This window comes from Salmo salar, chromosome 10, assembly GCF_965601325.2.
Source record: "Salmo salar chromosome 10, fSalSal1, whole genome shotgun sequence".
In the NCBI taxonomy this organism is placed as follows: Eukaryota; Metazoa; Chordata; class Actinopteri; order Salmoniformes; family Salmonidae; genus Salmo; species Salmo salar.
Genome location: NC_138300.1, coordinates 104313994 through 104330934, shown reverse-complemented (window position 1 = coordinate 104330934; position 16941 = coordinate 104313994). Strand labels below are relative to the sequence as shown.

Genomic DNA, 16941 nt, shown 5'->3' with positions numbered 1-16941 from the left:
GCAGTCTGTCAGATGTTTGGAAGGACTAGTAACCCTCTACAACCAGTGTGATTATTGTTATCTGACTCTGCTGGTCATCTATGAACGTTTGAACATCTTGGCCATGTTCTATTATAATCTCCACCCAGCACAGCCAGAAGAGGACTGGCCACCCCTCAGAGCCTGGTTCCTCTCTAGGTTTCTTCCTAGGTTCCTGCCTTTCTAGGGAGTTTTTCCTAGCCACCCTGCTTCGACATCTGCATTGCTTGCTGTTTGGGGTTTTAGGCTGGGTTTCTGTACAGCACTTTGTTACATCGGCTGATGTAAAAAGGGCTTTATAAATATATTTGATTGATTGATCAATGAAACACACAGTCTGATCTTTCAGGCTGTTTTGTAAACGGTGTTTTCAAATGTATAAGTGTATGTTCATAGCTTTGAATGGATGATTTCTAGGCCCACAACCACAGACAACACTCAAATACACTGCACATCTTAGAATCTTCATTTGAACTTTATATAGCTCATTACTTCCCTTTAAAATGATTAGACTTGTTGGTTGGATGATAGGGACACTGATCCATCCTGGCAAGGACTGTTTCCTTAGTTACTCTCTCGCTCTCTCTCGTTCTTTCTTTCTTTCTTTCTTTCTTTCTTTCTTTCTTTCTTTCTTTCTTTCTTTCTTTCTTTCTTTCTTTCTTTCTTTCTTTCTTTCTTTACTGGCATGGGAAACATATGTTTACATTGCCAAAGCAAGTGAAATGGATAAACAAAAGTGAAATAAACAATAAAATACATTTTACACTATAAAAATCAAAGACATTTCAAATATCATATTATGTCTACATACAGTCTTGTAACGATGTGCAAATAGTTAAAGTAAAAAAGGGAAAATAAATAAACATCAATATGGGTTGTTTTTACAATGGTGTTTGTTCTTCACTGGTTGCCCTTTTCTTGTGGCAACAGGTCACAAATATTGCTGTTGTGATTGCACACTGTGGTATTTCACCCAATAGATATGGGAGTTTATCAAAATTGGATTTGTTTTCAAATTATTTGTGGGTCTGTATAATCTGAGAGAAATATGTTTCTCTAATATAGTCATACATTTGACAGGAGGTTAGGAAGTGCAGCTCAGTTTCCACCTCATTTTGGGGGCAGTGTGCAGATAGCCTGTCTTCTCTTGAGAGCCAGGTCTGCCTACGGCGACCTTTCTCAATAGCAAGGCTATGCTCACTGAGTCTGTACATACTCAAAGCTTTCCTTAATTTTGGGTCAGTCACAGTGGTCAGGTATTCTGGCACTATGTACTTTCTGTTTAGGGCCTAATAGGATTCTGGTTTGCTCTGTTAAAAAAATATACATATTTCCAATGTGTCAAGTAATTATCTTTTTGTTTTCTCATGATTTGGTTGGGTCTAATTGTGTTGCTGTCCTAGGGCTCTGTCGGGTCTGTTTGTGTTTGTGAAGAGAGCCCCAGGACCAGCTTGCTTAGGGGACTCTTCTCCAGGTTCATCTCTCTGTAGGTGATTGCTTTGTTATGGAAAGTTTGGGAATCGCTTCCTTTCAGGTGGTTGTAGAATTTAACGTCTCTTTTCTGGATTTTGATAATTGGTCTCTCAGCTCGTTCACATCTTTTTGGAAGTTACCTGTGGCGCTGATGTTGAGGCCGAGGTATGTACATTTCTTTGTGTGCTCTAGGGCAACGGTGTTTGGATGGAATTTGTATTCGTTGTCCTGGCAACTGGGCCTTTTTTGGAACACCTTTATTTTTGTCTTACTGAGATTTACTGTCAGGGCCCAGGTCTGACAGAATCTGTGTAGAAGATCTAGGTGCTGCTGTAGGCCCTCCTTGGTTGGGGACAAAAGCATCAGCTCATCAGCAAACATTAGACATTTGACTTCAGGTTCTAGTAAGGTGAGGCCGGGTGCTATAGACTGTTCTGGTGCTATTGCCAGTTAGTTGATATATGTGTTGAAGAGGGTGGGGCTTAAGCTGCATCCCTGTCTCACCCCACGGCTTTGTGGAAAGAAATGTGTGTGTTTTTAGCTAATTTTAACCGCACACTTGTTGTTTGAGTACATGGATTTTATCATGTTTTCCCCCCAACACCACTTTCCATCAATTTGTATAGCAGACCCTCGTGCCAAATTGAGTCAAAAGCTTTTTTGAAGTCAACAAAGCATGAGAAGACTATGCTTTTGTTTTTTTTGTTTTTTTTTTGTTTGACAATTAGGGTGTGCAGGGTGAATACGTGGTCTGTCGTACAGTAATTTGATAAAAAGCCAATTTGACATTTGCTCCGTACATTGTTTTCACTGAGGAAATGTACGAGTCTGCTGCATATCCCACAGTAGTTAGTGGGGTCAAATTTGTCTCCACTTTTGTGTATTGGGTTATCAGTCCTTGGTTCCAAATATTATAAGATTCCAGAGTTGAGGATGATGTTAAAGAGTTTAAGTATAGCCATTTGGAATTTGTGGTCTGTATATTTTATAATTTGATGTAGGATATCATCAACACCACAGGACATTTTGGGTTGGAGGGTTTGTATTTTGTACTGTAGTTCATACAATGGAATTGGAGAATCCAGCGCATTCTGGTAGTCTTTAATAGCTGATTCTAAGATTTGTAATTTATCATACATATGTTTTTCCTGTTCATTCTTTGTTATAGAGCCAAAAAGATTGGAGAAGTGGTTTATCCACACATCTCTGTTTTGGATAGATAACTCTTCATGTTGTTGTTTGTTTAGTGTGTTCCAATTTTCCCAGAAGTGATTCGATTCTATGGATTCTTCAATTACATTGAACTGATTTCTGACGTGCTGTTCCTTTAATGTATTTCTACATTGTTTTAGTGATTCACCATAGTGAAGGCGTAGACTCAGGTTTTCTGGGTATCTATGTTTTTGGTTGGATAGGTATCTACATTTCTATCTTAGGTTTTTGCATTCTTCGTCAAACCTTTTGTTAATTTTCTTATGTTGTCTGCTTGAATTTTTTTTATTTGATAGGGAAGCTCAAAGGTCAAATATACTGTTTAGGCTTTCTACTGCCAAGTTTACACCTTCACTATTATGGTGAAATGTTTTGTCCAGGAAGTTGTCCAAATTGGATAGAATTTGTTGTTGCCTGATAATTTTTTGGCAGGTTTCTTCACTACTTTCCTTCCATCTATAGCACTTCTTAATATTGTGCAGTTCCTTTGGCTTTGATGCCTCATGATTGAGTATTGCTCTGTTCAGGTAGACTGATTTTACTGGGCTGACTGTGAATGCTCTGAGAGACTCTCTCTCTCTCTCTCTCTCTCGCTCACTCTCTCTTTATCTCTCTTCTTGTTTGTAGGCTCGTTCCACCTGATCCACCTGATGTTTGATGACTATGTGCTGTACCTGCTGGAGTCCCTGCACTGCCAGGAGAGGGCCAACGAGCTCATGAGGGCCATGAAGGCAGAGGGCAGCACAGGTTAGACCTCCACCCTTTCAACAACTACTACTGGAGCTGCTTTCAACACTGCTACTACAGCACTGCATTACTTCTGCAACTATTAGTATTACTACAATCACAACAACAACAATTCCTACTACTACGACTACTGCTACTACTACTAGGGTTGCAAAGGGTTGGAAACTTTCTGGTAAATTTCTGGAATTTTTCCATGGGAAGTTAAGCCCTGGAATTTGGGGAATTTTGCTTAAATTCATCAAAAAAGTTAGCTTATAACAGTGAACCTTTTTTTGTGGGATACACATAAGGCAATTCTAGGTCTTGTGGCATATTTTGATTAAACTATCCCCAATTCAATGAAATTGCAACCCTCTGCATGCACAGTGCATTCTTCCATCACATGTACAGCTGATTCTCAAGATCTTGCACACTACTACACTGTCTGAGCCAAGGACTACATGCTTTCTGGTAAGTTTTGATTACAATACTGGGTGGGGTGAATATATTGTATATGACATACATGATTTTTTGTTAACTAGTCAATAGTAGCCTACCGAAAAGTGTGTTTAAATAATTTCTAACTTGTTAACAATTTCTGCTAGTTAGTTTTTGTTACCATGTGGTTTTAGCTTGCTTGAACCTGCTAACTGAGGAGTGTTAATTCACCTGTTTCCATACATGTTTCATTTTAAAACATTTATCTTACAAAGGAGTTGTTTAATCTAACTGCTTAGCTATTTATCTGTACATGGAATTGTATTTGGTTATCTTTTACTCATTTTTTCCCTAATCTTTACAGGAAAATGCCATGGGTACTATTTGATGTGTGGAGACATTTCACTGCAGCTAATGTAGAAGGAAAAGCTGTGTACATTTGCAAATACTGTGCCAAATCATATGTGAAGAATGCAACAAAGATGCAGAATCATCTGGCCAAGTGCATAAAGTTCTCTCAGCGCTCACAACAAGCAACCTCTGCAAAGTCCCTTTACTTCTTTTCGAGGTGAAAATGAGGAATCATTTATATCGATAGCAACAGCTCATGGTCCTCCTGGAATCAGACATTTCTTTGACTCAATGGAGGAACGTAGTCAGAGAAATACTGATGAATGTCTTGCTCGAGCTGGTTCACCTCTGATGCTCACACCTCTGATGCTTCTTCGCCCAGCATACCCCCCTCAAACCAGACATGCTTTATCTACTAATTTTCTGGATGCCAAGTTCAACAGAGTTCAAGTGAAGGTCAAGCAAATTAAAGAGAAAGCAGACTGTATTGCAATTATCTCTGATGGGTGGTTGAATGTTCGTGGGCAAGGAATAATTAACTACATCATCTCCACCCCTCAACCAGTATTCTACAAGAGCACAGACACAAGGGACAACAGACACACCGGTCTCTACATTGCAGATGAGCTGAAGGCAGTCATCAATGACCTTGGACCACAGAAGGTATTTGCACTGGTGACAGACAATGCTACGAACAGGAAAGCTGCTTGGTCTAAAGTGGAGGAGTCCTACCCTCAATTCACACCCATTGGCTGTGCTGCTCATACATTGAATCTGCTCCTCAAGGACATCATGGCACTGAAAACAATGGATACACTCTACAAGAGAGCCAAGGAAATGGTTAGGTATGTGAAAGGTCATCAAGTTATAGCAGCAATCTACCTCACCAAGCAAAGTGGGAAGAATAAGAGCACCACATTGACGCTGCCCAGCAACACCCGTTGGGGTGGTGTTGTCATCATGTTTGACAGTCTCCTGGAGGGGAAGGAGTCTCTCTGCTGATATGGACAGCCCCATCAAGAGGACCCTACTGGATGATGTATTTTGGGAGAGAGTGGTAAACAGCCTGAAACTCCTGAAACCTATAGCAGTAGCCAATACACGGATTGAGGTAGACAATGCCATTCTGTCTGATGTTCAGACTTGCTTGCAGATGTAAGAGAAGAAATCCGTCCTCCCCTGCTCACTTCACTTTTGCTCCAAGCAGAGGAAACTGCAGTTCTGAAATACATTCAAAAGCTTGAATACTGCCTGAAGCCCATATACGATGCAGCGTACATGTTGGACCCCAAGTATGCTGGCAAGAGCATCCTGTCTGGTGCAGAGATCAACAAGGCCTATGGTGTCATCACTACCGTGTCTCGCCACCTTGGCCTGGATGAGGGCAAGGTTCTTGGCAGTCTGGTGAAGTACACTTCCAAGCAAGGGCTTTGGGATGGAGATGCAATATGGCAGTCGTGCCAACTTATCTCATCAGCCACCTGGTGGAAGGGACTTAGTGGATCTGAGGCTCCTTCCCCTGTTGCCTTCATCATCCTCCAAATCCCACCAACATCAGCCGCCTCAGAGCACAACTGGTCCTTGTTTGGGAACACACACACACCAAAGCACGCAACAGGCTGACCAATACAACAGTTGAAAAATTGGTGGCCAAATTTGAGGCTTTTTGAGCCTGACAATGAGCCATCCTCAACAAGGTTGGAAAGTGACAGTGAAGATGAGCCTCAGAGTCTGATGTTCAAGATGTGGACATTGAGGAGGTCCAGGGAGAAGACATGGAAGCCTGAGAGGAAGACAACCAAAGCTTTAGTTTGTAGACTATCATTTTACGGATGTATGTTGAAAATGTTTTTGGGAGATGCGATGGATCAATGGGGATGATTCAATATTTGTAAGGGTTATCGTCGGAAGAAGACCAAGGTGCAGCGGAGTTAGTGTTCATCTTGACATTTAATTCACTCAAAGAGAACACTATACAAAAAAAATTCGTTACAGTACCCCCCCCCCCCCCCCCCCCCAAGGTGCGGACTCCAGCCGCAAAACCTGACACTGAAGGGGAGGGTCCGGGTGGGCCTTCTTACGGCGGCGGCTCAGGTGCGGGACGTGGCCTCTGTTCCACCCTTGGCTTCGCCCTCTTAGGTGGCGCACCTGGCCGCGCCGAAGGTCTGGTGGGCAACCCTGACTGCGCCCGGCTGGCGGGCGGCGATGGCTGCGCCCGGCTGGCGGGCGGCGATGGCTGCGCCCGGCTGGCGGGCGACCCTGGCGGCTCCGGCGGCACTGACCCAGGATTCACCAGGCTGGGGAGATATGAAGGAGGCCCTGGGCGCAGGCACAGGACTCACCAATCTGGCGGGCGGCTCCGGCGGCTCTGGGCTGGCGGGCGGCTCTGGCCCAGGATTTACCAGGCTGGGGAGACATGAAGGAGGCCTGGCCCTGGGCACAGGCACAGGACTCACCAGGCTGGGGAGACATGAAAGAGGTCTGGCCCTAGGTGTAGGCACAGGACTCACCGGGCTGGCGAGCGGCTCTGACTGTTCCGGACAGGCGGGCGGCTCTGGCGGCTCCGGACAGGCGGGCGGCTCTGGCGGCTCCGAACTGGCGGCTCTGACGGCTCCTGACTGGCGGGCGGCTCTGACGGCTCCTGACTGGCGGGCGGCTCTGACGGCTCCTGACTGGCGGGCGGCTCTGACGGCTCCTGACTGGCGGGCGGCTCTGACGGCTCCTGACTGGCGGGCGGCTCTGACGGCTCCTGACTGGCGGGCGGCTCTGGCGGCTCCGGACTGGCGGGCGGCTCTGACGGCTCCTGACTGGCGGGCGGCTCTGACGGCTCCTGACTGGCGGGCGGCTCTGGCGGACCAGGATGGGGAGACCCACTGTAGGCCTGGTCCGAGGAGGCACAGGATAAACCGGGCTGTGGGGGAGCACTGGAGTTCTGGTACGGACGCCCTTTACCCACACTCCAGGCTGAATGCCCACTTTGGCCCGGCACGGGCGGAGAGCAGGCATTGGGCGAACTGGACCCTCCCAGCGCTCTGGAGACACAGTGCGCATCGCCGGCGCAGGATAACCTGGACCGAGGAGGCGCACTGGAGACCAGACGCGCTGAGCTGGCACCATCTGCCCTGGCTCGATGCCTGCACTCGCATGGCACTTGCGGGGGGCTGGTATGAATCGCACCGGGCTTTGAACGCGCACTGGGGACACCGTGCGCTCCACAGCATAACACGGTGTCTTACCAGTACCACGCTGCTTCCGGTAAGCACGGGGAGTTGGCTCAGGTCTACCGCCTGACGCCGCCAATCTCCCCGTGTGCCCCCCCAAAAAACATTTTTGGGGCTGCCTCTCGTGTCTGCTGCGCTCCCTTTCCTCATACCAACGCCTCTCAGCTCTCGCCGCCTCGATCTCCCACTGCGGGCGGCGATAATCCCCAGCTTGAGCCCATGGTCCACCTTCGTCCAGTAATTCCTCCCATCTCCAGGAATCCTGAACGATCCTCTCCATTTTCTCCAATGTCCATGAGTCTTTCTCCTGGTGCCTCTCCTTCCTCCTCTGCTTGGTCCGTTTTTGGTGGGTAATTCTGTAAGGGCTGTCGTCAGAAGAAGACCAAGGTGCAGCGGAGTTAGTGTTCATCTTGACATTTAATTCAAACAAAGAGAACACTATACAAAAAAACAGGAAAACCGACAGCCAAACAGTACTGACAGGAAACACACTGAACAGAAACAATTACCCACAAAACCCAAAGGAAAAACATGCTCCTTATGTGTGACTTCCAATCAGCAACAACGAGCTTCAGCTGTGCCTGATTGGGAGCCACACACGGCCCAAAACAAAGAAATACAAAAACATAGAAAAAGGAACATAGAACGCCCACCCAATGTAACACCCTGGCCTAACCAAAATAAAGAATAAAAACCCCTCTCTATGGCCAGGGCGTTACAATATTCCCTTTCTTTTGTTGTTCAGTGAAATCATCCTATGTGAAGAGTCAACTCATTTAATTAAAGTTCAATTCGTAACTACATTATTTTTTTCGATTGGAAGGATTTAATCATTTGCAATTATGTCTACTTATGATAAGGTAAAAGGTTTGTGTTTCTGTCTCCATATGGTATGGTAAATGTATCCAATGCCAAAAACATCTACATTTAAATGGTATTAATATGAATTTGCATATATTCCCATTAATTCCCATATATTAATAATTCCCATGGAAAGTTTCCACCTCTGAATATTTCCCAAAATGTGCAACCCTAACTACTACTACTACTACTACTACTATTACTACTACTTTATAAGACTTTGGAATAACCTTTCCTGCTGCCATCAGTATTGTTGCTGCAGCAACCACAAATGCATTTTAACAACAACAAAAAAATGTACAGTACCTGTCAAAAATTTGGACACACCTACTCATTCCAGAGTTTTTCTTTATTTTTTATATTTTCTACATTGTAGAATAATAGCGAAGACATCAAAACTATGAAATAACACATATGGAATCATGTAGGAACCAAAAAAGTGTTAAACAAATCAAAATAGATTTTCTATTTGAGATTCTTCAAAGTAGCCATCCTTTGCCTTGATGACAGCTTTGCACCCTCTCTATTGACAATACTAATATTGATTGCTGTTTAATACACTGACTCTTGAGGACATAAGAACCTGCTGTCTCTTTAATAGCTTATTGACCTGTGACTCCTTTAATAGCTGAACAAGAGGAAGAGATGATGCTGACGGAGACCACGCCCACCTCCACGTCCCCAGGGCCATTTTCCCCACCGAAGTCTGTCACCTCAGTTGGGGTCCCAGCCACCAGCTCCCCCACCGCTGCCCAGTCCCCAGAGTACACAGGGGCCACAGCCACCACAGGTGAGAGAGACAGACAGCAACACTGGGGGACTGGGGAGGGAACCTGTAAGTGGGGAGGGTTGCTTGGATATAGAGCTATTACTATACTGGAGCTACAATAGAAGCAATGTCACTCGTCAGTGGTCATGTTCTGTAGGTAATGTTATGATCATGTCCAACATAATATACATTAATTAATACATGACAGTTGAATTAAATGGTTAATTAGAATAGGCCTACCTTGCCTGTGCTCATGCATTGGGTTGGTTTCTAAGGGTCACGGCATGGTAAATTCCTCTGTGCCAATCCATTTGTCTCTGTCTGTGTATGTGTTACGTGTGTGTGCCAGGCGCTGTTCAGTCATATACCTGGTCCCTTACGTACACAGTGACAACGTCAGGCGGCACTCCTCCCGAGGGCGGACAGCAGCAGCCCTGCATGCGCAGCGGTGCACCCGTGCCCCCTCCCTCCTCCACCCATCGACTGCCAGTCTACGCCCACAGGGACGAGCACGGGTGAGCTCTCATAGGGGCGTTATGAGCTTACATAGAGGGGTTATGAGCTCTCATAGGGGGGTCATGAGCTCTCATAGAGGAATTATGAGCTGTCATATAGGGGTTATGAACTGTCATAGAGGAGTTATGAACTGTCATAGGGAGGTTTTAAACTCTCATAGCAGGGTTATGAACTCTCATAGGGGGTTATGAGCTGTCATGGGACTATGAGTTCTCATAGAGGATTTATGAGCTCTCATAGATGACTTATGAGCTGTCATAGGGTGGTTATGAGCTCTCATAGGGGGATTATGAGCTCTCACAGGGGAATTATAAGCTCTCACAGGGGAATGCTGAGCTCTCATAGAGGGGTTATAAACTCTCATTGAGATTTTCCGATCCTTCAGAAAGTACTCAAACCCCTTGACTTTTTCCAAATTTTGTTGTGTTACAACCTGAATTTAAAATGGATTAAAGTGAGATGTTGTTTCACTGGCCTACACACAATACCCCATAATGTCAAAGTAGTATTATGTTTGTAGAAATGTTTGCAAATTAATAAAAAATATAAAGCTGAAATGTCTTGAGGCAATAAGTATTCAATCCCTTTTTTATGGCAAGACTAAAGTTCAGGATTCACTCAGTGAGTTTAACATGATTTTTGAATGACTACACAAACAATTATCTGTAAGGTCCCTCAGTCTAGCAGTGAATTTCAAACACAGATTCAACCACAAAGACCAGGGATGTTTTCCAATGCCTCGCAAAGAAGGGCACCTACAGGTATATGGGAAAATATTTTTGAAAAAGCAGACATTGAATATTCATTTGAGCATGGTGAAGTTATTAATTCCAAATCCAAATCAAATGCAAACTTTATTTGTCACATGCGACGAATACAACAGGTGTACAACACCTTACCATGAATTCTTACTTACAAGCCCTTAACCAACAATGCAGTTCAAGAATTAGATTTACCAAATAAACTAAAGTAAAACATAATAAAAAGCAACACAATAAAATAACAATAACGAGACAATATACAGGGGGTACCGGTACCGAGTCAATGTGCGGGGGTACAGGTTAGTCGAGGTAATTTGTACAGTACTTGTAGGTAGGGGTAAAGTGACTATGCGTAGATAATAAACAGCGAGTAGCAGCAGTGTAAAAACAAATTGGGGGGGAGTTGTCAATGTAAATAGTCTGGGTGGCCATTTAGTTAATTGTTTAGCAGTCCTATGGCCTGGGAGTAGAAGCTGTTAAGGAGCCTTTTGGTCCTTGACTTGGTGCTCTGGTACCGCTTGCCGTGCGATAGCAGAGAACAGTCTATGACTTGGGGACTGGAGTCTTTGATAATTTTTTGGGCTTTCCTCTGACACTAGTATATACAGTTGAAGTCGGAAGTTTACATACACCTTAGCCAAATACATTTAAACTCAGTTTCACAATTCCTGACATTTAATCCTAGTAAAAATGCCCTGTCTTAGGTAAGTTAGGATCACCACTTTATTTTAAGAATGTGAAATGTCAGAATAATAGTAGAGAATTATTTATTTCAGCTTTTATTTCTTTCATCACATTCCCAGTGGGTCAGAAGTTTACATACACTCAATTAGTATTTGGTAGCATTGCCTTTAAATTGTTTAACTTGGGTCAAATGTTTGGGTAGCCTTACACAAGCTTCCCACAATCAGTTGGGTGCATTTTGGCCCATTCCACCTGACAGAGCTGGTGTAACTGAATCAAGTTTGTAGGCCTCCTTGCTCGCACACGCTTTTTCAGTTCTGCCCACAAATTTTCTATAGGATTGAGGTCAGGGCTTTGTGATGGCCACTCCAATACCTTGACTTTGTTGTCCTTAAGCTATTTTTCCACAACTTTGGAACTGTGCTTGGGGTCATTGTCCATTTGGAAGACCCATTTGCGACCAAGCTTTAATTTCCTGACTGATGTCTTGAGATGTTGCTTCAATATATCCACAGAATTTTCTTTTTTATGGCAGTTTTGGAGCAGTGGCTTCTTCCTTGCTGAGCGGCCTTTCAGGTTATATCGATATATGACTCGTTTTACTGTGGATATAGATACTTTTGTACCTGTTTCCTCCAGCATCTTCACTAGGTCCTTTGCTATTGTTCTGGGATTGATTTGCACTTTTCGCGTACTATTGTTTGTACAGATGAACATGGTACCTTCAGGCATTTGGAAAGTGCTCCCAAGGATGAACCAGACTTGTGATGGTCTACAATTCTTTTTCTGAGGTCTTGGCTGATATCTTTTGATTTTCACATGATGTCAAGCAAAGAGGCACTTAGTTTGAAGGTAGGCCTTGAAATACATCCACAGGTACACCTCCAATTGACTGAAATGATGTCAATTAGCCTATCAGAAGCTTCTAAAGCCATGACATCATTTAAAGGCACAGTCAACTTAGTGTATGTAAGCTTCTGACCCACTGGAATTGTGATACAGTGAATTATAGGTGAAATAATCTGTCTGTAAACAATAGTTGGAAAAATTACTTGTGTCATGAACAAGGTAGATGTCCTAACCGACTTGCCAAAACTATAGTTTGTTAACAAGAAATTTGTGAAGTGGTTGAAAAACACGTTTTAATGACTCCAACCAAAGTGTATGTAAACTTCTGACTTCAACTGTAGGTCCTGGATGGCAGGAAGCTTGGCCCCAGTGATGTACTGTGCCGCACGCACCACACTGACAGGTCTCTGACCTCCTCCCTATAGGCTGTCTCATCGTTGTCGGTAATCAGGCCTACCGCTGTTGTGTCATCAGCAAACTTAATGATGGTGCTGGAGTCATGGGTGAACAGGGAGTACAGGAGGGGACTTAGCACGCACCCCTGTGGGGCCCCAGTGTTGAGGAATAGCGTGGCAGACGTGATGTTGACTACTATTACCACCTGGGGGCGGCCCGTCAGGATCCAGTTGCATCGGGAGGTGTTTAGTCCCTGGGTCCTTAGCTTAGTGATGAGCTTTGCTGGCTCTATGGTGTTGAATGCTGAGCTGTAGTCAATGAACAGCATTCTCACATAGGTGTTCCTTTTGTCCAGGTGGGAAACGGCAGTGTGGAGTGCGATTGAGATTGCGTCATTTGTGGATCTGTTGGGGTGGATTACTTATTGGAGTGGGTCTAGGATGCTGTTGATGTGAACCATGACCAGCCTTTCAAAGCACCTCATGGCTACCGACGTGAGTTCTACGAGGCAGTAATCATTTAGGCAGGTTACCTTCGCTTCCTTGGTCATAGGGACTATGGTGGTCTGCTTGAAACATGTAGGTATTACAGACTCGGTCAGGGAGAGGTTGAAAATGTCAGTGAAGATACTTGCCAGTTGGTCCGCGAATGCTTTGAGTACACGTCCTGGTAATCCGTCTGGCCCCGCGGCTTTGTGAATGTTGACCTGTTTAACCTGTTGAGGACAGATGTTCCGCTAGCGGAACCCCGTTCCGCCTGCGGAACCCCTAGCCAACAGCCAATGGCATCGCACGGCGCGAAATACAAAACCAACTAAAATACCACAATTCAATTTTCTCAAACAATCGACTATTTTACACCATTTTAAAGATAAGACTCTCGTTAATCTAACCACATTGTCCGATTTCAAAAAGGCTTTACAGCGAAAGCAAAACATTAGATTATGTTAGGAGAGTACATAGACACAAATAATCACACAGCCATTTTCCAAGCAAGCATATATGTCACATAAACCCAAACCACAGCTAAATGCAGCACTAACCTTTGATGATCTTCATCAGATGACACTCCTAGGACATTATGTTATACAATACATGCATGTTTTGTTCAATCAAGTTCATATTTATATCAAAAAACAGCTTTTTACATTAGCATGTGATGTTCAGAACTAGCATACCCACCGAAAACTTCCAGTGAATTTACTAAATTACTCATGATAAACGTTGACAAAATACATAACAATTATTTTAAGAATTATAGATACAGAACACCTTTATGCAATCGCTACGCCCGATTTTCAAATAGCTTTTCGGCGAAAGCACATTTTGCAATATTCTGAGTACATAGCTCGGCCATCACAGGCTAGCTAATTTGACACCCACCAAGTTTGGGGCTCACTAAACTCAGAATTACTATTAGAAAATTTGGATTACCTTTGCTGTTCTTTGTCAGAATGCACTCCCAGGACTTCTACTTTAACAACAAATAATCCATAGTTATATCCAAATACCGCCGTTTTGTTCGTGCGTTCAGGTCACTATCCGAAGGGTAACGCGCGAGCGCATTTCGTGACAAAAAATGTCAAAATATTCCATTACCGTACTTAGAAGCATGTCAAACGCTGTTTAAAATCAATTTTTATGCTATTTTTCTCATAAAATAGCGATAATATTCCAACTGGTTAACGTTGTATTCATTCAAAGGCTGAATGAAAAAAAATGGAGAAGTCTCGTGAACGCGCATCTCAGTCTCACTGTCCCCAGGCTGACCACTTACAAACAGAGCTGTTGTACTTTGCCCAGAGACAGCAGACACCCCATTCCACTTTCTGGTGGCTTTAGAGAGCTAATGGAAGCCTTAGAAAGTGTCACGTTACAGCACAGATGCTGTAATGTCGATAGAGATGCAACAGAAGGACAACAAATTGTCAGAGAGGGCACTTCCTGTATTGAATCTTCTCAGGTTTTGGCCTGCCATATGAGTTATGTTATATTCACAGACACCATTCAAACTGTTTTAGAAACTTTAGAGTGTGTTCTATCCAAATCTACTAATTATATGAATATTCTAGTTTCTCGGCAGGAGTAGTAACCAGATTAAATTGTGTATGTTTTTTATCCGGCCGTGAAAATACTGCCCCCTATCTCAAAGAAGTTAAAGGTTTTGCACACATCGACTACCGAGAGCATTATCACACAGTCGTCTGGATCAGCTGGTGCTCTCATGCATGCTTCAGTGTTGCTTGCCTCTAATCGAGCATAGAAAGCGTTTAGTTTGTCTGGTAGGCTCGCGTCACTGGGCAGCTCGCGGCTGGGTTTCCCTATGTAGTCCGTAATCGTATTCAAGCCCTGCCACATCCGATGAGCATCAGAGCTGGTGTAGTAGGATTCAATCTTAATCCTGTATTGACACTTTGCCTGTTTTATGGTTCGTCTGAGGGCGTAGCGGGATTTCTTATAAGCGTACCGATTAGTGTCCCGCTCCTAGAAAGCACTAGCTCTAGCCTTTAGCTCGATGCTGATTTTGCCTGTAATCCATGGCTTCTGGTTGGGATATGTACGTACGGTCACTGTGGGGACGACGCCGTCGATGCACTTATTGATGAAGCCAATGACTGATGTGGTATACTCCTCAATGCCATTGGATGAATCCCGGAGCATATTCCAGTCTGTGCTAGCAAAACAGTCTTGTAGCGTAGCATCCACGTCATCTGACCAGTTCCGTATTGAGCGTGTCACTGGTACTTCCTGCTTTAGTTTTTGCTTGTAAACAGGAATCAGGAGGATGGAATTAGGGTCAGATTTGCCAAATGGAGGGCGAGGGGGAGCTTTGTATGCGTCTCTGTGTGTGTAGTAAAGGTGGTCTAGAGCTTTTTTTCCTCTGGTTGCACATGTGACATGCTGGTAGAAATGAGGTAAAACAGATTTAAGTTTGCCTGCATTAAAGTCCCCATTCACTAGGAGCGCCACTTCTGGATTAACAGTTTCTTGTTTGCTGAACTGACCAGGTAAAAATCTGGTGTTCTGCCCCTGAACAACTGTTCCTAGGCCGTCATTGTAAATAAGAATTTGTTCTTAACTGACTTACCTAGTTAAATTAAGGTTAAAAAAAATCTATTAAAAACATTATGGCCTTATACAGCTCGTTGAGTATGGTCTTAGTGCCAGCATCGGTTTGTGGTGGTAAATAGATGGCTACGAATAATATACGCACACTGAAGTTGCTTACCAAGACAACAGTGAATGTTCCTGAGTGGCCTAGTTACAGTTTTGACTTAAACTGGTTTGAAAATCTATGGCAACAACCATATTGACAGAGTCTGAAGATTAAAAAAATTATAATAATCTGTTAATATGTTACAATCTTGGTGTGTAAAGTTCTTAGAGATTTACCCAGAAAGGCTCACAGCTGTATTTGCTGCCAAAGGTGATTCTAACATATATTGACTCAGGGGTGTGAATACTTATGTAAATTAGATATTTTTGTATTTTTTTTTATTTTTTAATTGCTAACATTTCTACAAACATGTTTTTTTCACTTTGTCATTATGGGGTATTTTGTGTAGATTGTAGAGAAAAAAATATGTTTAATACATTTTGAATTCAGGCTGTAACACTGTGGAATAAGTCAAGGGGTATGAATACTTTCTGTAGGCACTATATCTGATTTCTTACTCAAAAATATACAGAAGACATTTAAAGTACTACATTAAAATTGTTGTCATCTTATCCAGAGTGACTTACAGTAGTGAGTGCATACATTTTTATACTGGTCCCCCGTAGGATTTGAACTCACAACTCTGGCATTGCAAGCATCATGCTCTACCAACTGAGCCACATTGAACACATGATGTTGACCTGTTTTTGTGTACTCTCTCCAGGTTTACTGGGAGCTATAACTACGGGAGTTACTCTAACCAGCACCCCCACTCCATCCAGAGCCAGTACCCCAGTCTGGCCCACGAACCTGGCATCCCTGCCCCCCTCCACTATCCCGCATACCACCGCACCTCTGCACAGGTCAGTCCCAACTTGGACTCCCAATCACAAATCAGGCCATAGCACCTACTGTACATTCACCTGAGGATTTACTAACAGTGTACTTAATGGAATCACAGTGGAGATAATTCAGTGACATTATACTACGCACATCCATTATACTACTCACGTCCATTATACTAGGCACGTCCATTATCCACTAACCTTTTACAATCTCCATCAGATGACACTCCTAGGACATTATGTTAGACAATGCATGCATTTTTAGTTCTATCAAGTTCATATTTATATCCAAAAACAGCGTTTTACTATGGCATTGATGTTGAGGAAATCGTTTCCCTCCAATAACCGGCAGTCAAGTCAGCACCACTAATTAAATAATTAAAATTAGAAAACATTGGTAAAATATTATATTGTCATTTAAAGAATTATAGATTTACATCTCTTGAACGCAATCAACTTGCCAGATTTAAAAATAACCTTACTGGGAAATCACACTTTGCAATAATCTGAGCACTGCGCCCAGAAAAATACGCGTTGCGATACAGACTAGACGTCATGTTGGGGAGATCTAAAATCGAAAATACTATGTAAATAATCCATTACCTTTGATTCTCTTCATCAGATGTCACTTCCAGGTATCACAGGTCCATAACGAATGTAGTTTT

The 16941-nt window shown here is 43.5% G+C and overlaps 1 protein-coding gene across 3 annotated transcripts in view; it reads left to right on the top strand.

Moving 5' to 3' along the window:
* Positions 1-16941, top strand: part of LOC106561413 (transcription factor RFX4) — a 37935-nt gene that overhangs the window by 13802 nt on the left and 7192 nt on the right. For 2 of the 3 annotated variants that reach the window (XM_014125362.3, XM_014125360.3), the window contains 4 exons: positions 3331-3450; positions 8929-9090; positions 9419-9584; positions 16156-16294. In XM_014125362.3, the coding sequence (XP_013980837.1) occupies positions 3331-3450; positions 8929-9090; positions 9419-9584; positions 16156-16294 (587 nt within the window). The remainder of the gene's footprint in view (positions 1-3330; positions 3451-8928; positions 9091-9418; positions 9585-16155; positions 16295-16941) is intronic. The other variant, XM_014125361.3, reaches the window with a different exon arrangement.